General features: G+C 39.6%; 1 protein-coding gene across 9 annotated transcripts in view; it reads left to right on the forward strand.

Moving 5' to 3' along the window:
* Positions 1-21,136, forward strand: part of LOC306846292 (diacylglycerol kinase zeta-like) — a 131,699-nt gene that overhangs the window by 81,593 nt on the left and 28,970 nt on the right. For 3 of the 9 annotated variants that reach the window (XM_079379557.1, XM_079379561.1, XM_079379559.1), the window contains exons 2-21: positions 6,423-6,531; positions 6,649-6,744; positions 7,157-7,234; positions 10,406-10,462; positions 11,789-11,857; positions 11,985-12,056; positions 12,150-12,266; positions 12,777-12,848; positions 12,967-13,062; positions 13,219-13,301; positions 14,466-14,526; positions 15,253-15,366; positions 15,521-15,661; positions 15,751-15,829; positions 15,980-16,035; positions 16,355-16,417; positions 16,695-16,768; positions 17,010-17,121; positions 17,213-17,412; positions 18,473-18,576. In XM_079379557.1, the coding sequence (XP_079235683.1) occupies positions 6,423-6,531; positions 6,649-6,744; positions 7,157-7,234; positions 10,406-10,462; positions 11,789-11,857; positions 11,985-12,056; positions 12,150-12,266; positions 12,777-12,848; positions 12,967-13,062; positions 13,219-13,301; positions 14,466-14,526; positions 15,253-15,366; positions 15,521-15,661; positions 15,751-15,829; positions 15,980-16,035; positions 16,355-16,417; positions 16,695-16,768; positions 17,010-17,121; positions 17,213-17,412; positions 18,473-18,576 (1,853 nt within the window). Of the gene's footprint in view, positions 1-3,380; positions 4,264-6,422; positions 6,532-6,648; positions 6,745-7,156; positions 7,390-10,405; positions 10,463-11,788; positions 11,858-11,984; positions 12,057-12,149; positions 12,267-12,776; positions 12,849-12,966; positions 13,063-13,218; positions 13,302-14,465; positions 14,527-15,252; positions 15,367-15,520; positions 15,662-15,750; positions 15,830-15,979; positions 16,036-16,354; positions 16,418-16,694; positions 16,769-17,009; positions 17,122-17,212; positions 17,413-18,472; positions 18,577-21,136 lie in introns of those variants that run through there. The other 6 variants (XM_079379558.1, XM_079379560.1, XM_079379556.1 and 3 more) reach the window with 5 other exon arrangements.

Genomic DNA, 21,136 nt, shown 5'->3' on the forward strand with positions numbered 1-21,136 from the left:
TAATATATATGTGCCCTGAACAATGTAAGAAAACAATTGCAGAATTCTTGTATCTCTATCTGGAGTATCACCAGGTAGCCGACCATGTCTGAGTTTTTGACTCCGAGCTAAAAATAAAAGTACCATTGTGTTCTTTCTGCACTAAGTTTGTGTTATTTGAATCCATCTCATGCTTTTTAGTTTGAGTCAAGTTTCCAGTTACAAGTTGGTCTAACAACCTTACCTTACATGAGTCACCAAAACCTAATTACCAGTCTCTCGCATCCTCTCTTTCTCTGCTGACTACAGCCCACAGACCTTTGAGCGCTATAACAGCTGAGTGTGTGTTGAGTTGTCTTTTCCCTTGAAGCAAGTTAACACTCTCTTTTGTAGGTAGACCATGGGGGCGGCCTTTCTGAACAGACCCTCCACGCTAGTTTCTCTGTTGGAGAGCAGTTCAGTGGATATAGTACAGGAGTATGACAGTAGATGAAATATCAGCTCATTATATAAGGCCAGCAACACATTTTGGATTATTTGGAACCGACTAGCCATTTGCATAAACATAAATATCATAATTATGAAACCTGGCAGTGTTTTCTTATTAGAAGTAAAAGTAGGTGCATATGCATATAAAAATGAAATGGAATATTGTAACATATAAATAGAAAACACAGGAGATGGAAATAATGAGGATATGCTCATAAAGACCTAAGGTCACAGTAATTGAGATCTGTACTATTTGTTTGGTCATCTTACTGTTAGAGCTCTTTGCAAAGTCTATACTCTGGAAATAAATATGTTTGTATGTTACTGGGCGTGAATGCTACGGTGTGCGGGACTATTGCAATGGGGTACAGTTTGAAATCTGTGTATAAATCTGTCGATAGTGGAGTTTACAATTCAGTCAGGCCCATACCTACTTACAGTAAAGACCACACAACCACACAAAGCCAAGTAGTACATTTCTTTATCTTTTGTCAGTTCTTGCATACTGACCTCAGTTTCCTCTCAGAGCTTAGTTCACACAGTGGTACATTTTAAAATTGTCACCTTTGCTGACCTAAGCAGTGACACTAAAGACAGACGCACATTGTACTGCCACTGTCATCTTCACATCTGATTATTCAGCAAATTTCTTCAGGAACTAAAGAGCATTTTTAGAACTTGGTAACAGTGAACTTAAATCACCAAATAATTTTAATTTTTTTTTAAGTTATATTTATGGACGTTTTCTGCCTTTTTTTTAGGACAGGACAGTAGATAGCTGACAGGAAAGCATTGGGTGGAGAAAGAGGGGGGCAGGATCAGCAAAGGACCTCGAGACAGGAATCAAACTCAGGTCGCTGTGAGTGCAGTTGCGCTCTATGTTGGCGCACTAACCACGAGGCTAATGGCGCTGACAAATCACCATTTTTAAATTGCTGAATTAGTATTTTACAGTATATATTTGTAGCCTCTGTTCATTACATTATGAGAGACAAGCACTAGTGTCGTCCACCAGGAAAGCACTTGGCTGTCACTTTAAAATCTTGCTTAAATTAAGTGACAGTGTCATTTGTTATATTCACAGACTGTTTATAGAAAATGCATATTTACAGACTTTTTTTCTCTCTTTATCGTTTATTTGCATTGCAGAATAATATGTCAGTCATGTGGTGTATTTTTGACAAACACTTACTCACTGGTGACCTTTAACAGTGTGGGAATCTGATAACAGGCCTGTGAGCTCACATGACGAGATCAAACTGTGGTGCTTGAGTTATACACAACTTGTTTTAAAGGCTGCAGAAATAAATCCACATAGTTCCCGCGTTGTTTATACTCTGTAGTACTTCATTTGTCTGTGTATTTAATTACAAAAATAGTTTTTCATTAGATTCCACTGTTATTAATTCCACTGAGTTATTCCTGGGGAAGTCGTGGCCTAATGGTTAGAGAGTTGGACTCGTGATCCAAAGGTTGCGGGTTCGAGTCGCCGGTTGGCAGGAATTGTAGGTGGGGGGAGTGAATGTCCAGCGCTCTCTACACCCTCAATACCACGACTGAGGTGCCCTTGAGCAAGGCACCGAACCCCCAACTGCTCCCCAGGCGCTGCAGCATAAAATGGCTGCCCACTGCTCCGGGTGTGTGTTCACGGTGTGTGTGTGTTCACTGCTGTGTGTGTGCACGCGTGATGGGTTAAATGCAGAGCACGAATTCTGAGTATGGGTCACCATACTTGGCTGAATGTCACTTCACTTCACTTATTATCTCTTGTTAAATATAGAGAAACCGTATACTAGACTGTTTTATCTGATAGTAATGTAGGTGGTCTTTTCATATGAATGTGCTGAACTTATTATGAGCATAATCTCATTTTATTCATTAAGTGTACCACAGCATGTTTATTCTGACATATTTAGCTGGATATCATTATGATTATGATAATGTGTTTAAAGAGTTAGTGTTTTGTGTTTTAAGGCCTATTTCAGAATGTCAGTCCAAATTTTTGTGCATATCCGATAGGAATCTGATCATATTTTGGCAAGTGCGAACAGCAAAAAAATCTCATGAAATATGATTTTTACACCTCCGTTTCAAGCTATATTCATATGTAGTTTGAAATCCTATTCAAATCGCTTTTCTGGAAACCCATTTCAGTCTGACCGCTCAGATGAGATTTAGTGTAGCTTTTCTCACGTCCTATAAATTGTAAACATGTCAGACGTTGTATGTAGAAATCATGCTGAATGTGTATGTAGAAATGTATGACACTCTTTATCTGCAAAACATGAGATATTTAAAAAAAAAAAAAAAAAAAACGTCTCATGTCCATACAATGAAAGTAATTTGGGTCCAATGTTGTTTTGGGCCCCTAGTAAATTTTTAAAATTTTTAGGTAAACTATCCCTTTAGGGGCACTATTGAGAAGTATTGAGAAGTGTCTCTGTGGGATCAGAAAGAGTGAAGAGTGAGAGTGGAGATAACTTATGACTTAATATCGCTGTCAGATACACTTTCTCCAGGTAATGTTACCTGAGCGCAGTCAGGTATATCATGACCACATTATACTCCTGAATCAGTTGTTATCGTATGTCGTCCAGTTACGTAGTATTGCTGATTAAAGGAGGTTTTATTTTGCTTGGTTATGATTCCTTGGGCAGATGGTTTTCTTCAGCTTCATCTGAGCTAGTAAATAAGTCACACAGGTGAGAAGAATGGAGTTGATTGGCATTGAATAGCAGAGAAACTGAATAGAAACTGATTGGAGCGATCAGTGGTGGTCTCATAACCCATCACTATTTCAAAAAAGGTCAAAGGAACAGCATTGCATTCATGGAGACAGTCGGACCAGATTTGTTCATGTGTGTGTTGTTTGTATATTGTGTGCACTGACCGACTCACTCTTGCACCCACAGCATCCTCTGGGGAAGACATCAGTTGTGGCGTATAGCGTCTTCTCTTATCACTGAGTCCAATGGATGCATTGTTTGGCCTGCGTTTCAGACGGAAAGCCTGTGAGCCAAGCGGACACAGGCACTCCAGCGTGTCACTTCCTGCAAGTAAAGCGCGCCGGCGCTCCAGCGTGGGCTTGCCGTCGGCTGGCCTGGCTCAGAGACGCAGGTCTAGCGTTCAGCTCCAAACCAGCAACATGCCGACAGGAATAATACAACGCAGAAGAGGACACTTCACCAGAAGGAGGTCGAGCAGTGCGACGGCCTGCCTGACCCCACGGTTTGCTATCCGACGGAGACAGGCTGCCAAACACCGTAGCATTCACGCCCAGCTCCTGGGCCCATCACTGCTCTTGGCTAGCGTGGTGCAAATGAGTGAAGATCACGAAACTGAGAATAAGAGTGCAGAAGAATACTCCTCTCTCTCTGATAGTGACTGTAGCCAGGAGGAGCTCAAGCAAGCAGGGATGGACTTAGAGACGGACTCTGATAAGTGTACGACGTGGTTGGCTCAGGGTTTGTTGGCGGGAAAAAGTATTCAGCCCCGCCCCCTCATCCGTGCCCCACGTTGCCTGCGGCGAAACTCCTCACACCTACTTCCTGCTGAGGCCGTTTACCGGAGCCCAGCGTCTTATGGGCTATACGGCCATTACCGTAGGACCAGTCAGGCACAGGGTCTGTCTAATATAGGTGGATTGTGGGCAGGGAGGCAAAATTCTCTTGCAGCTCGAGGATCAGTTGCACTGTACAGGACGAGCTCCCCTTGCTGGCCAGATCTCGGTCTTTCACACACATTGCAGGAAACTTGCTACAACCCACAGATTGACACATGGAGTGCGTTCCTCTCGTATGTAGAGCCCTAAGTACAGCTGTATGTCTTTAGTATGTGTACGTTTGTACCAGAAGCTATTTGGACTTTGCTATCACTTTTTGTTGCTGTGGGTATGTGAGAGTATATACAGTACCCTCCAAAAGTATTGGAACAGTAAGGCCAATTCCTTTATTTTTGCTGTAGACTGAAAACATTTGGGTTTGACATCAAAATATGAATATGAGATGAGAGATTGACATTTCAGCTTTTATTTACAGGTATTTTCATCTGGATCTGATACACAACTTAGAAGATAGCACCTTTTGTTTGAACCCACCTATTTTTCATGTTATCAAAAGTATTGGAACAGATAGAATTAACATAGATTAAAGTGAAAAAGACTTAATATTTAGTATTTCAATAACTGCATCAAGCCTGTGACCCATTGACATCACCAAACTTTTGCATTCTTATTTTGTGATGCTTTCACCGCAGCCTCTTTCAGTTTTGGGGGGTTACTCCCTTCAGTCCCTTCAGATGAGCTTGTATGTTTGGGATCATGAGCAGATCATGAGCAAACTTTAGCCTTTCCATCACTTTGGTCCATAAAATCAGTCCATACAACCTTGTCCCAGAATTTTTGAGGCTCGTCTCCTATTCTTCTTGCTAATGAGTGGCTTGCATCTTCTGGTGTAGCCTCTGTACTTTTGTTCATGAAGTCTTCTGCGAACAGTAGATTGTGATACCGTCACTCCTGCCCTCTGGAGGTTGTTGCTGATGTCACTATCAGTTGTTTTAGGGTCTTTCTTTACAGCTGTCACAATGTTTCTGTCATCAACTGCAGATGTTTTCCTTGATCTACCCGTTTGAGGTGTTACTTAGTACACCAGTGGTTTCTTTCTTCCTCAGGAGATTCCAAATGGTTGTACTTGCTTTTGCCAGTGTTTGTGCAATGGTTTGATTGATATTTTCATCTTCTCTCGGCTTCACAATTGCTTGTTTTTCACCCATAGACACCTTTCTGGTCTAACTAACTATAAATGCAGTCTGCACGGATCTGAAACTGAGCGCAGACATTCAGGGGAAAGGGTAGTGGTGTGTGGCCAAGTATGGTGACCCATACTCTGAATTTGTGCTCTGCATTTAATCCATCCAAATGTACACACAGTAGTAAACATACACCCGGAGCAGTGGGCAGCCAATGATGCGGCACCCGGGGAGCAGTTGGGGGTTCAGTGCCTTGATCAAGGGTCTCACCTCAGTCGTGGTATTGAGGGTGGAGCGAGTGTTGGTTATTACTCCCCCCACCTACAATCCCTGCCGGACCTGAGACTCGAACCCACGACCTTCGGGTTAGAAGTCTAACTCTCTATCCTTTAGGCCATAACTACCCACCATTCAGTGCTATTTATTGTTTGAATAATCAATTAATAGGACACACCAGGGCAACAAAACACACCTGTCAGTCACATGTTCCAATACTTTTGATAACATGAAAAATAGGTGGGTTCAAACAAAAGGTGCTATCTTCTAAGCTGTGTATCAGATCCAGATGAAAATACCTGTAAATAAAAGCTGAAATCTTAATCTCTCATCTCATATTCATCTTTTGATGTCAAACCCAAATGTTTACGGTCTACAGCAAAAATAAAGGAATTGGCCTTACTGTTCCAATACCTTTGGAGGGCACTGTATATCTCTCTTGTCGCTTTAGGGAAAAAAAAAAGTTTTTATCAGCACTACATAATTTTAACCCCAAAGTGAGCCTTAGCACTCCAACAGCAATTCCAGTATATGTGATTAGTAAGGAACTTTGTCTCTTGTATTCTTTCAGATAATTTGAAACAATAGTGAACTATTACTTTAATTGAATATGATTGGGGGAGTTTGAGAGCAGTGGGTTTATGAGTGTCAGTTTGGAGTGCAGCTGAACACGAAGTTTCAATGTTTCTGTTTCTCATTTACTGTAGTTTTACTCTCTACTTTAATTTTTCAAATTGAAATATCTCTGTTCTCCTGTTTTATGGTTTACATGTGACGTACACTGTTAAACAACAGTACTCTGAATGTTTTGTTTTGTTTGACACTTTTACTGGTTGTCTTTGTGTGTGTAGATCCAGGCTATACATTGAGTTTCTGTTTATTGTTTTTGCTTGATGTTTTATGGGACCTGTCTGTTTTGTGTTTGTTTGTAGGAAGGCCATTGCCAAGTCTGGTCTCCAGCACCTCTCATGCCAGCCCAGTGCTGCGGTGTTGGCCAAGGGGGAAACGGACAGAGAAATCCGCAGCACAGTGGACTGGAGTGTGAGTAACACAAATCCAAATAATCTAGACTTCAGATCTCTCTTCATTGTACTCTTGATAGAGCTACAGTTTCTTTCTCTGGCTTCACATTTAATTTGATGCTTTGTATTTGAGCAGGAATCAGCTCTGTACGGAGAGCACATCTGGTTCGAGACAAATGTCTCTGGGGACTTCTGTTACGTCGGAGAACAGCACTGTTATGCCAAATCCCTGGTGAGTGTGTGTCTTATTGGAATGTCAGTATATGTCCCTCTTTAAGAAAGAGCGAGTAAACAGGAGAGTAAATAGTGGGGCAAAAGTGAGATGCGACAAATTTTAGATTCGAGAGAATAAAGGATTTTATAATATACAGCAAAATGGTGATCGAGAATATAGAAATAAATGGAAGTTAAAGGGGGAAAAAGAGAATCTCTCAATTGCACACATTTCTCTTTTTCACTCATATTTTCTCTCTCAGTGTAATGCTTCCCCCTGGTGGCTGGCTTGCAGAATGCATTGCTTAATTTCAACTTTCAAATTATGTGCTTTAAATCATGATTTAGTTATTTTGATTGTTCATTTTGTATCAAGTGAAGATCACCTCTGTCAGAGTAAATCTAATTTCTCTTTTTCCTGGTTTTCACAGCAAAAGTCTGTTGCTCGGAAAAAGTGTGCTGCTTGCAAGATTGTAGTTCACTCCATCTGCATTGAACAGCTGGAAAAAGTGAGTCCCGTTACCAGTGGCAACGCTAAGGTAGAGACATGATCTGACACTGCATGACAGACCATACGTGTTCCTCCCTTCAGTTATTGGACTGGAAAGCTCCGCCCCAAGGGGAGGGGCTTGATGAGGTGCCTCTCAAAGACCCATCATTCAGAGTGAGAAACCCTCTAGCTTTTTCTCAGACTCGGCTGGGGCTAATGGATCACTCACACATCTGATCTTTGTAAAGACTGGTGACTGCCTGGCCTGATAAACCTAGAACAGCCAAATAACAGAATCTGTTAACATCTGCAGCCACTTCAGCTCTCAGTCGATCCAGCCTGTGAAGGGATCATCCAATTTTTTGATAACTTAATTGGTTTGAAGTTAAGACAAAATCTGGTTTAACCATGCAATTCAGAAAGGTTTTCTTGCCAGACATATTCTTTTTCTTATTAGTACCTTAATCACTATCAGTGTGATTTGGGCAAGTCATTGACAGGATGGTGGAGTTTTATTTTATCCACGAGGCACAGATTCTGTGTGCTCAGTATTGAATCTGGCGGTGTCTTCAACAGTTTATGCCTGGTATGTGGGGCTGATTGTGGTGCAGTGTTAATTTCGTTGACGAAGACGACGACGAAAAATATTCGTCAACGAACCTTTTTTCTGTGACTAAGACAAGACGTCGACGAGCTAAAACTAATATCTGATGATAAAAACTATGACGAAATTTATGAGCGTCTTCATTAACAAGACGAGACGGTACTAAAATGTTATTTGAGGACTACCAGACATTCAAAATACATCCTATAGGCTAAATTAACTGTCTTGCCTTTCAAAATGTGTGTCTCTGTCATTGGATAAGGGGCGTTTGCATGGCAGCCGCGGTGGACGGATAGGCTACCAAAACGCGAACTAGCAATTCATTGTCGATTAACTTAAAGTCAATGAAGGTGCGATAGAAGACTGATACTGAACGCTCTGATAGAAGTGCTCTCTCTCGTGCACGCTCCACTTCTTCAGTTCTCATACAGCGCGCGATCAGTTCTCAGTGCTCAAATACACACACAGCAGTCCAAATGTCTCTCATGTAGAGCATCTCACTGAAATACAGTCCGTTATGGTTTAAGTGAGCTTAAACAGGTGGGTGAAAACTGAATGTATGTCAGTAGGCTATTACATGCATACCTTCCGTCTTAAATGGACAGCATTCCTAATTATCTGTCATAAATGTTAACCAACAAAAGATGTTAAATGTATACTTGTTAAGTAAACCTACTGTATCTGAAAAATTAGTTTAATTTATATCTCTACCAAAAAATTAAAATTTATTCCAGTTTTTCCAAATTCAATCCTTGATTCAAATTTCTCATAACTAAGCTTAATTGATTTGGTCTAAAGAGAGAAGAATTAATGACTATTTTTGTTTGAATACTACATATAAAATAGCTACCAAAATAAATGTTGGTAACTGCAGTTTGACTAAAAGTAATGACTAAAAGTTGACAAAAATGCAATGACTTTTCGTCGACTAAAACTATGAAAGACTCAAATGACTAAAATGTGACTAAGACTATTAAGCTTTTTCGTCTCAAGATAAAGACTAAGACTAAATCAAAAATGCCTGCCAAAATTAACACTGTTGTGGTGAAATGATGTTTGATCTGGGATGATTTTAATCATACTTCACACTAATCAGTTTAACAAACTCAGAGAAGATATAAAGGCAAGTGGTGCTTCTGGTTTTTGTTCTGTTCTCATATACGCTTTTAAAATTCCCAAATTTCTTTTTCCCTCTTTAGTATTATTGAGCTCAGTTGGAAATCTCCAAATCTGAGCATGTTTTCTGGAAAACAATACATCAGTTTGTGGTTTTTATGAGCTACTATATGTTTCATTCTTAGCGTTTAAAGGTGCAATAGGAGACCTCGGAAAATGCTAACTTTATAGCACTGAAAGCGAACGTCCCACCCTCCCTGCAATCGCCGTCCAAAGCCAAGCCCCCTGAACACACATATGCTCAAAGAGCAGAATACCAGACAGAGACAGCATTAAATTACTACAATAGGCTACATCAACGGTTTCCAATTACAGTCCTCGCGCCCTCCCCGCTCTGCACATTTCATATGTATAGCTTATCGCGTACGATGGTTGTTCTGTTCGATCTTAAGTCATAAGTGCCCTGCGAAGTGGACATCACCAGATTCCTCCATGATTCCAGTTCAAGCGTATGTTCCATACAAAGGGCATTAAAGTGTAGCGAGACGTGAATTTAAATATCATTTATTTACAGAGGTATGTTATGTCACACTTCACACTTCTCTAGTAAGTTTCGTCTGTGTATGAAGACTCTGTGCAGCGCAAATCTGTGAGTGAATGTACCGAAGTGAAATAATCTTCAATGGATTTCCCCTTCTCAGGGAGTAGGGAGCAATGAACACTGTGTAGGGAGCATGTCCATCGGACAACAGTTCATGCACGTAGCTCTCTTCTAACGAGCTGCAAGTAGGGCTCGCTGCAGTCCACAAGATCCAGGGGGCGTGGTTGGATCCACATCTAGGGGGTGGAGATTGGTAGGTTTAGGGGTGGAGATGGGGTGGGTTTAGGGATCAGGGGGTGGAGATGGGTAGGTTTAGGTATATGTAAGGGGAGAGGAGTTGGATCTGGATCCAACCACGCCCCCTGGATCTTGTGGGCTGTAGCGAGACGTTCCTCACGAGCTGATGATCTGAATCAGGTGTGTTAACTAAGCAAGACATGCAAAATATGCAAAGCGTGGGGTGCGAGGACTGGAATTGGGAACCGCTGGGGCTACATCATGTGTCATTTACCAGTGAGAAAACTTCATAGGACAGTTAGTAAACATACTACAATACCAGGAAAGAAATTGGGTTGTTGGTGTTTGCCTGCCATTCTTGCTCTGTCTGCACAGCGTCTGCGCGAACAGGGTGCGCAGAGGTATGCAAATACATACGTTGACACAGGCAGGTAGGAAAGCCAGTTAAAACGATTGGAGCGAGCGTTTTGATTGGACGAACATTTCTTGGTCCTACACCTTCCACAGAATATATAAAGACTTTCAACCAGAATAACAAAAAATGTTTCTGAAGACAATCACCTATTGCACCTTTAAATTAGGGCAAATACTGAATAGTATTGTAGAAATCAGACTTTTTCATTTTCTTTCAGATAAACTTCAGATGTAAACCATCTTTCAGGGAGTCCGGTTCACGGAACGTCCGGGAAGTGAGTTTCTTCTTTTCCTCTTCTTTTCTTTATTTTCTAAATATCTCTCCCATTCTGCCTGTTTTCTGATTCTGTCAAACTTATTGGTGTAAAACCTTCATAGCTTGATATAAACAGCCAACAGCAGTCTGCTAAGAGACCGTTTTCTCATCATTGTATTTTTATTATTTATAAATTAAATTTTAAGATAAGTTCTTCATTTTCTTCATTGTTATTTGTAAGTTTACGTTTTATAAGTAGCTGTCTGAATGACCCCAGACTGTTTTATACACACACACTTTAAGGGCAGGTGCTGTTTGCTGTTTAAATCTTTCTTTTACCCTTTTTTACCCTCCGTTTTCCTTTTACACGTCCCCTATGTCGCTCTCACTGCTATAATCCATCCCTTGTCTCCTCATCCCTGTCCTTCCATTGCACTTCTGCTCCCTCTGTGTGCCCTGTCGCTTCCTGTTTCCCATCTTGCCTTGGTGGGTTAGCATACCTGGCGACGCAGAGCTTTCAGAGGTCGCCATGCTTTGGAGCAAATGAGAGGTGCTGCAGCTAAATGTAGTGCGCACACCTCTATCACACAGGTATCACACACACTTTCACACAGCTGGGATGACTACTTTACTTGGCTAAATGAGGGCTTGTGCGTTTCTGTTGTTTTTACATAAATCTAATTACAGTTACTACAAACTAACTAGTTAGATTAGTTCAAGTTTTGTGTTTACAGCAAATAGATAATGATGATCCACAAATAAATGTTGTTTATTTAAATGAACATTGTGCGATAGTTTCAAATCTGTTTGTACTGTCTGAAGTAACACAAGTGTGGGAAGTGTCAGAAATTGAACAGGGCATTATAGTTATTATAAGGGGAATCACAGTGCGCTCTATTTTCTGTAATCACATCACATCTGTGCCACTCCTGTCTGGTAAGCCCAAACTATAACACTTAACCCTAAAAGACAACTTAAAACTGCAAAAACTTATAATATTGATTTTTATAGCTTAATAAAATCTGAATTATCTTGCATATGGGTATGTCTAAGGGCATTTTTACCCAAAGTATTTAAGTATTAATTTTCCAACACCCATACAGGCATTTCATCATGGTGTTCAACTCATTTACAGACATTTTTAATACATCTCCAGAGGTTTTCTGTTCTCATGATTTCTGTTCTGCTGTCTGCTCCTTCAAATTGTATCTCGATGCCCCACAGCATAACCCCACAACATTACTCTTTTGATGTGGCATTTTTAGCACAGATTGTCATAATCTGTGGATGGCACAGCTATATAAGGTCTTGTATGTTTTTATTTTATTTTATTTTTTTATGGCAGCCTGCAATAGTACGACACCACTGGGTCCATCGGAGAAGACAAGAGGGCAAATGCAAACAGTGTGGAAAGGTGGGTATAAAGGATCACAAGTGTTCAGACATAATGTGTTTGAGACATTACATGTATTACATGTACATTTCAAAAGGCTAAGGAATGAAGTCTAAAGTTTATAACAGAATCTGATCTCCACCTACAGGGGTTTCAGCAGAAATTTGCCTTTCACAGTAAAGAGATTGTAGCCATTAGCTGCTCCTGGTGCAAACAAGCAGTAAGTCTCTCAGGCTATTTGCAATAGTGTGTTTTCATATTTTAGAGTATGTAAATGTGTGTAACGTTCCTCTCTTTCTCTGTCTGTCTGCAGTATCATAATAAGGTGACATGCTTTATGCTGCAGCAGATAGAAGAACCGTGTTCATTAGGAGCACATGCCGCCGTTATAGTACCTCCTACTTGGATCATACGAGTTCGCCGACCTCAGGTATTAAACACATTACTTCTCTATTAGGGTTGTTAGGCAGTTGTATAGGAAACATCCTCAAATTGAATTAGATAATGAATTGAATTTGGTGGCTGTGTATATTATTAAGCAGTGCTATCAGCATCTCTATGGCTAAATTAAATGTAAAACGTGAGATGCAAACCCCAAGGCGTTCTGCCTGCAATTTCTGTTCTGCTCTGTTTTACTCTGTTCTGAAATGTTTTTGTCTTCTTGAATTGTTTAAAAACTCTAACATACAAAATGTATGAGACAGCATTCTTTGTTCATTTAGAATAAGTAAAAAGTTTAAAGAAATAAAAAAAATGGCAGTTGTGTTCTGTTTTTTCCATGAATTTTGAACGCTCAAAAACTGTATAGAACCAAAGATTTTTATGCTGAAATGTAAATCTTTTCATCCACAGGTACTGTAGTTTTCCATTTTGTTTTTAATGAATGTGATTTCGTTGTGGAGTGCTTTTGTAATGTTATCGTGCTACTTTTTAATCATAGTCCTCACTAAAGTCAAGCAAAAAGAAGAAACGAACGTCTTTCAAACGCAAATCTAGCAAGAAAGGAGCAGAGGTATGAGTACAACCAAGTAATTGTTTAGTTTGGCAGAGGATGATTCAATTAAATAAGCAACTTTTTGGGGGGGGTTTTACATCTTCATCCCAGTCTCTCTGTTTTTCTTCTTTACCAGGAGGCTCGATGGAAACCCTTCATTGTGAGACCTATTCCCTCTCAACTCATGAAGCCACTGCTGGTGTTTGTAAACCCAAAGAGTGGGGGAAACCAGGTATTATTATTACAAGCTATAGCAAAAATAAGAAGTAATTATTTAGTATTAATTATATTAATAATGAATGAATGATGCATTTATATGCAATAATTACACACAAAAATAATAATCACCTATATCAACCCCCCCCTGTTCTCTCTCATTTTCTCTCAGGGAGCTAAAATCATCCAGTCCTTTCTGTGGTATCTGAACCCTCGGCAGGTTTTTGATCTCAATCAGGGGGGTCCTCAGGAAGGGTCAGTACCTGGATGTGGAATACTTCACCACAGGGGTTCCCTGTTTTTGACATCCGAACCCCTTTAACAGCTTTTCTTAGTTTTTCATCATCAAAAGCAGTTAGTTCCATCATGGTTCGTAGGGTTGCCATGCTTCAGAAGAACAATACTTATCTGTCCCATTTAGGGATGCACGATATTATCGGATTTATATATCGGAATCAGCTGATATGAAAAATTATGCCGATATGTCTTGCCGATAAGAGGAATGGGTTAACTCACATGTGCTCAAGGTGTGCTAGTGATTAGATCACGTCAGCAGTGTGGCTCCTCCTTGAAGCAAAGTGACTGTTTTGGATTGCTGCATTTAATCCAGCGGTTCTCAATTCCAGTCCCCCCCCTGCACATTTTGTATGTTTCTCTTATCGCTCCAGACGTTTGTTCTATTGGGGGGGGCCTGTAGGGGGCCCTGTTGGCCTACTTCTAATTAAGTTAAAAGTAAAATAGCCTACATAAATAACATTTAGACTGTGTTTCTGATTAAATAAAGCAGTAATTGATGTCATAAAATAATGAGTATATTTTGAGTTAAAGGTCAGAAGCTATAGCTTACATGAAAAATAAATCACTAATATGACACTTGTAAATTAAATAATTTTTTATATACTGATTTATGCATTAATGTGTAACATGTTTCATTTTTTAAACAAATCATGAGCTCTAAAAGATTTTCTGAATTTTTACAGCTCTTTTGTTTTAGACCATCTACAAATGTTAAATCTTAAAATTAAATGTTAGGGTTAACACTGCATCTTTCTGGGGTGGGGGGGGGGGAATGCAGCGATTGATATAGTTTATTTATAGTTATTTTCAAAGCTTCAATGTACTGTTAAAAAACCTTCATTATTTTTTATTTCATTCTAATAAATTATTTCTAGTTAAAAACTAACCAAAATTAAAAATATTTTGCTTATAATTTCTGCACTGGAGAGACTTGGTGTTGTTACCGATATATTTTACCGATATGTAAAATATATCGGTATCGGGCAAAATAAGTTGAAAAATATCGGCATATCGGATATCGGCAAAAATCCAGTATCGTGCATCCCTAGTCCCATTGTTATGATGTGCTTCAATAAGATGATTGATATTTTTATGTATATTCATTCTTTTTATATATTTTAGCTTGGAGATGTATCGCAAAGTTCACAACTTGAGAATTTTGGCCTGTGGTGGGGATGGCACGGTGAGTGAGGGAGTGTGTGTGTGTCTATATATGACAAAATAATCTGCTAACAAATAGTCTGTGATCACCTTTTGTAGTTGTTAGGCGAATGGATAATGTAGGAATTATGAACCCCTCCAGTAGGAGGTGGCACTGCAGTCTTATCTCCCAGCCTGTGAGCAGCGCGAGAGATGATTCTCTTGAGTCATAATACTATTCACTATTCAGATGAGTCATGTGTTTGAGTTTTCTGACATATAGTGCTGATGTGTGTGTCCTGGTTTACCCCATGCTGTCACATCTCCGTAATCCGTTTGTGTGAGTAATTAAGAGTGTTAAAGTGGAATCTGAACGCAGTCATATTTCATACCCTGACTTTGATCCATGAGAGAGAAGTTTGGGAATAATGCCTTAAGTCCAATTGAAATAAGGAGTTTTAATCCACCCTTCCCATCACTCGTTTTACACCCTGCTGAACAGCTGAGTTAAACGCTCCATATATTCATAATCTCATGTGTTTTTCTGTGAGGTTCTCTAGGATTGATGTGATTTTACAAAACAAGATGTCTAACTCTAACTTGTTTGTTAATTAGGTATTGTATGATTAGCCGTATGTGCATCTGATAGGGACATTTATATTTTTAGGTATTTTGTTTAAATGTTTTTTGAACATTTTGTGCATTTCTCTGTCTCTCTCTTTCACATGCACGCACACACACACTCACGTTAACTGATTCTTTGTCTCAGGTGGGCTGGATTTTATCCGCTCTTGATCAGCTGCAGCTAAACCCTTCTCCTGCTGTGGCAGTACTTCCTTTGGGCACGGGAAATGACCTCGCTAGGACGCTAAACTGGGGTGGGGTGAGTGGAACTTCGATTTGAACTCTGCACTGTCAGACACATTCATTCCAAACATCAGTCTAAATTTTATTGTAATTCATGTAGCATAGTCTGCTCATCCATTTATATAATGGTTTGCTGAATGGGCATATTTTGTACAACTTTATGCACGTAGGGTTACACAGATGAACCTCTGAGTAAAATCCTATCTCACGTTGAGGATGGGAATATTGTACAGCTGGATCGATGGAATCTTATTGTGAAGCCCAACCCAGAGACGGGGCCAGAGGAAAGAGATGAGCAGGTGACAGACAAGGTACCGTAAGAGCTCCACTTGCAGTGCTGTTTCTGTTTGTATCAGTGTGTAAGTAGCTGAAGAGTGACTGATGTTTCTCTGCTCCACAGCTCCCTTTGGACGTCTTCAATAATTACTTCAGCCTTGGGTTTGATGCTCATGTGACTTTAGAGTTCCATGAATCCCGAGGTTGGTGTAAGGCACTATTCTGTCATATAAATGTGACTATTTAATAAAAAGACAGTGGCTGTGTAAGAGTTAAGGCTTGAGTTTCTTCTGCAAGGTCAGATTCATTGGTGCTAATTGAGATTAATTATGGTTTGTCCTCTTACTCTTCAGAGGCCAACCCTGAGAAATTTAACAGCCGATTCAGAAACAAAATGTTCTACGCAGGGGTAAGTGAAACACACAAACTCAAACAGCTGAGTCCTCTCAAAGTGCTCACTTTCATCCTGTCAGTTTGATCTAATTATAAATGATTCATGCATGTTTTATTTTTTTATTTTAATACATTGTGATTCTTAATCGGAATATCATAACTGGATCTTCTAGTATGCTGGGCTTCTCTAATCATTTAGTCCACCCTATCCCCACCTCTTTCTTACAGTCTATATAACTAACATTCAGATTTGCCAATCAATAAACAATGCATAGAAACAAGTGACAGTGAGTTGGTGTTGACTGAAATGCAAATGATTTTCCTTTTTTCTACAGACAGCGTTTTCTGATTTCTTGATGGGCAGCTCCAAAGACCTGGCTAAACACATTAGAGTGGTGGTACGTATGGAGTTGAACTAAACAAATAACCATTTGTGCAGAACAAGAGGGGAAATATGTGCATGCCTGTGTGTGTTTTGAAATGCAAATTAATTTGCTGTGTTTTTTTTTAGGTTCGACTCTGTTTTTGTATGCTTGTTTGTTTGCATGTCTTCCTCTTGGGCTTTAGCACTGAGAGATAGTGTGCATAAATTTGAGTTGCAACCTTTTTCTGCTGACTGTTGGTTTGGTTTGCTGACATAATCAGTTTATACCACTTTCTTCTCATTCTCTGAAGTGTGACGGCACAGATTTGACCTCTAAAGTGCAGGATTTGAAGCTGCAATGTCTGGTCTTCCTCAATATCCCCAGGTAACACATTAAATCATTTTCTGTGATTTGTTCTTTCTTATGCTACCGTTCAAAAGTTTGAAGTATGTAAGATGTTTTTGAAAGAGGTAAACCGTAAATACTCTGAAATATTTTTACAATTTAAAATAACTGTTTTCTATTTGAATGTATTTAAAAATGTGTTCCTGTGATGGCAAAGCTGAATGTTCTACATAATTCTTTGTGAAGAGTCTGCATGTTTGGATGTTCATGTTAATCGCAGGTACTGTGCGGGCACTATGCCATGGGGCAACCCAAGCGAGCATCATGACTTTGAGCCTCAGCGTCATGATGATGGCTGCATTGAGGTCATTGGATTCACAATGACGTCACTGGTATGTTTCACCTACCTGAATTAGTGTGAGGTTAGTTTTTATAGTACGACTGGTGAATTTACAGTCTCTGTATTGTTTGTTATGACTGTAGGCCACGCTGCAGGTCGGAGGTCATGGTGAGAGGTTAAATCAGTGTCGTGAAGTCATCCTCACCACCTTTAAGTCAATCCCCATGCAGGTGGATGGCGAGCCTTGCAAACTAGCTCCATCTGTTATTCATATCTCCCTGAGAAACCAGGCCAACATGGTGCAGAAAACCAAGAGACGCACATCAATACCACTGCTCAATGAGTGAGTGCAACATATGGATGCTGTGTGTATATTATGGCTGACTCGAGATATATATATGTGTGTGTATGTAATATATTTACTACATGGGTACCGTGGCAAAAAGATTAATGATATTATTTGCAAGATCTATGGAAATTTTTTTTCAAAATCCCGTCAAGTCGAATTCATCTTTAACTTTGTCTCTTTTGTGTTTTCTCTTTTTAGCCAATTAATCCCACTCAAAATAAGAGTGTAAAATGGCAGGCAGAGAGTTAAAAACTATAACTGAACAAAAATAACTTATTTAGGGTGTCTAACACCACAAAAACTTTTCTTGGCTGCGCTATCTCCGGCAATGTGACATTTTGTGTGGCATTAGTAATATGTTATTGCTGCTGGATTCAACCAGTAACTGGTGATGGATTATTTACAATATTATCATGTATAATATTAATAATATTAAATATCACGGTTATCACCAGTACCGGTATATAGCAAAACGCAGGGTATGTATGTGATATCAACGATATGGTCTGCAATTTCTGAATGAGATTTAAAGAGCATGACTGCTCTTTAAAAGGGAGCAGCACCAAGATGCGTGTAGATACACATACATTTATTTGGTATGAGCTGATGTTTAAAAAATAGTCAGAGTGAGCAGAAAGTTAAACTGCTGGATTGATGTCTCTCTCTATTGAGTGTGAAAATTTAGTGTGATTTATTCACTGTCACCGTCTCGTTTCTTTTCCTTGACACTTGAAGTGAATATATTACCCCCATAAATGGCTGCTAAGGACAGACAAGCTTGCTTAGTCCTGCTTAAATTAGATAATCGCTCTCTCTCTCTGAGGTTTTGTTAATTTCACACTTGGCCGATTCAAGGTGAACGAATTGTATCGATGGCCGATAGGCCCGTAATGAAACCCCGTTTAAAAAGCTAAATATCGGAAGTGGAGACAGATTTAATTAGTTTAGCGACACTGTACCTAGCCAAGACAGCATACTCACTCTTACACACAGCTGTTATCAAAAGCTTAATTTTGTGCTGTACATCCTTTTTTTTTTTTTTTTTTTCATCCAGCAGTCAGCAGCCATTTCCAGAACGATTACGGATCAGAGTGAGCCGTATCAGCATGCATGATTATGAAGCTCTGCACTACGATAAGGAGAAACTCAAAGAAGCTTGTAAGTATAAAACGCAGACATTACAGTCCAGAGAATACACTTGCTGTGATTAAAGGGTTTGTTCAAAGCCATAACCATGTCCTGAATGCTGGAGGGGGAAGAGTTATGTTCTTAATTAAAGTAATAATTAAAGGAATTAAATGATTGAAAGGGATTTAAGAAAATAAAGAAAAAGTAATAAGAACTTAAACAAAATTCTAGGTCTAATGGCCTGTTCACACCAAGAATGATAACTGTAAAGATAGCTATTATGATAAATATATTAGCGTTCACACCATTGAACAATACTGTTCTGTTTATTATAAGCACAAAGTGCTGTTATGTCTTGTGCCGCTTTAAATGTGCAGACTCTTTCAAACTCTTGCAGGCTGTCAATGTTTTTATTGTTTATCTTATTTTACTGTTGACATTCCAACGATATCATTCTTCTGTGTTGTTATTGTTATGGTGTGGACTTCCCTATTTTCGCAGAATTATGTTAAAATTAAGTTATTGTCATTCCAAAAAAAAAACAGAGCTGTGTGTGTGGGGGGAAGGAGGGAAACTGGTCCTCCTCAGTCCACTTGTTAAGTCTGATGTCACGCATGCCGGTTTTCAAGTGCTCTATCACATCTCAAAAGCAAACATAATACGGTGCTAGTGTACACTCACTGTGTGCTATTATAATACTACTGAAATATCACAATCCTAACCTTTGTCTCCATACAGAAATCTCAGTTGACCAGACAGAGTTTCTTTTTTTTTCTGAATCGATAAAATATTGGTGTCTGGGACGCTGCGAGTGCAGAGACTGTAGTGTATACCATACGTTTTGAAAAGCTTAGCTTAAATCTGTGCTTTAAATAAGCAGTGCTCATAAACTTCTGTTGAGAGATCCTATTGTTCTCACTTGAAACGGAGTGGAGACTTGGACTCAGAAACCCAGAAACCGTATTTCTGTGACGACTTAACAAGCAGATGTCTATAGTGGATATGGCCGCATGTTAGCACACTCAGTGGACAGAAATCTTTTGAGATTTTATTAAAAATATTTCATTTGTTTTTTTGTAAGAGTACATGATTCAAGCTGCAGTTGTATTTCTCAGCACTAGGTGTCGTCCTATTTCTACAGTGAGTCATTATGGTGTGTAAGGATGGAATTGAGAATACATTCAGATGCAGCTTTATGCTCCTATTGTATTTTGACACAGAGCAATTTGTGCCGATCCATTAGAGATTTTAACGTTACACATTTCTGGTTTTGGCGATATATCAGCAACCGTTCCCAAAAATCAAATCTCAGCTTTTCAATAAATTATAAAAGATATGTTTTAACCTGCTAGGTGGGCAAGAATGTTTGTGTGTGTGTGTGTGTGTGTGTGTGTGTGTGCATGAGAGCAAGCAATAGTAAGTGCATATACAGTACATGTGCAGTTCTAATCAAGCTATTTGTCTAAGTATACATGACAGAATGCGTAATCAGATAATTGAAGTATTAAATACTCATTGCACGTCACCTCTGTTTTTCAGAAGCGCACTATGCTGAGACAAATTGTGGCGTGATTAACTTGTATACATGTTGCACGAAGCTTAGCTACCATCACATTATCTAGGCCAGTTAGTCAGAGTGCCATGATGTTCATTTAACATCATAAAAAGACAAATTACTGCTTTAGTTTGACTGAAATTAAACTTTTAAAGTGCGTCAACTGTAAGAAAGCGATTAGCTCTTTGCTGTTCATACAGCTGTTCTGTACTCTCTCTTTTGTGATACGAAAATATACCACACATCCTTGTCTCATTTGCTCACTGCTGTCAGTCACTCTTCAGAAGAGTCTTGACAATACCTCCAACTAAACAAAAAGAGAGAGAGCGCAGAAAAAACCTGAATTGATTTGGAAATGACTGTTCAGATGTTGCTAAGCAACCCAACATTCCTCAATGGAAGAGACCTCTCCCATCTCTCTGCTCGTGTCTTCCTGCTTCCCCTGTCGCTTTCTCTCTGTCTCGCTCTCTCACTTCCCACTTTGTCAGAGAAACTTGCCGTCCTCTTGAGAATGCTCATTTAATTTATAAATATTACCCTGCCTCTCTGAAGCGTGTAAGACTCTGCTCAGGGTAGGGCATGACTACTGCTCCTCCAGCTTTCAAATGTACACTACAGTATCTTCATAACGCTCAGGGTGCTTGAGTGTATCACGCTACAGTTAGGATCTCAGTGTGGGATCTGTGCTTTTTACCCTTTTCCTCTAAAGTGACTTGGACTTGAGAATATCCATATGCATGAGAGGACACATGTACCCTCAGCAACCACTGCGGAAACATCATATTTCATCTTATTCTCTCACTGACAGCACTTGTTAGAGCAGGCCTACAGCCATGTGTCTCCAAAATGCCTGCAGTGGTTTAGGCTTTAGTGCAGATAAAATTGCCACATCCTCCCCATCACAATCTATTACTGTCTGACCTTGTTTCATGATGAATCTGTGGATTAGTTTGAATGAGTTTGATCGGATCTGAGCCGGTGCGTGTTGCATACAACTGCCGTAAATCAAAATCATCAACTCTTCTGCTTGCAGAT

The sequence above is a fragment of the Barbus barbus genome (genome assembly GCF_936440315.1).
Source record: "Barbus barbus genome assembly, chromosome: 1".
NCBI classification, from domain to species: domain Eukaryota; kingdom Metazoa; phylum Chordata; class Actinopteri; order Cypriniformes; family Cyprinidae; genus Barbus; species Barbus barbus.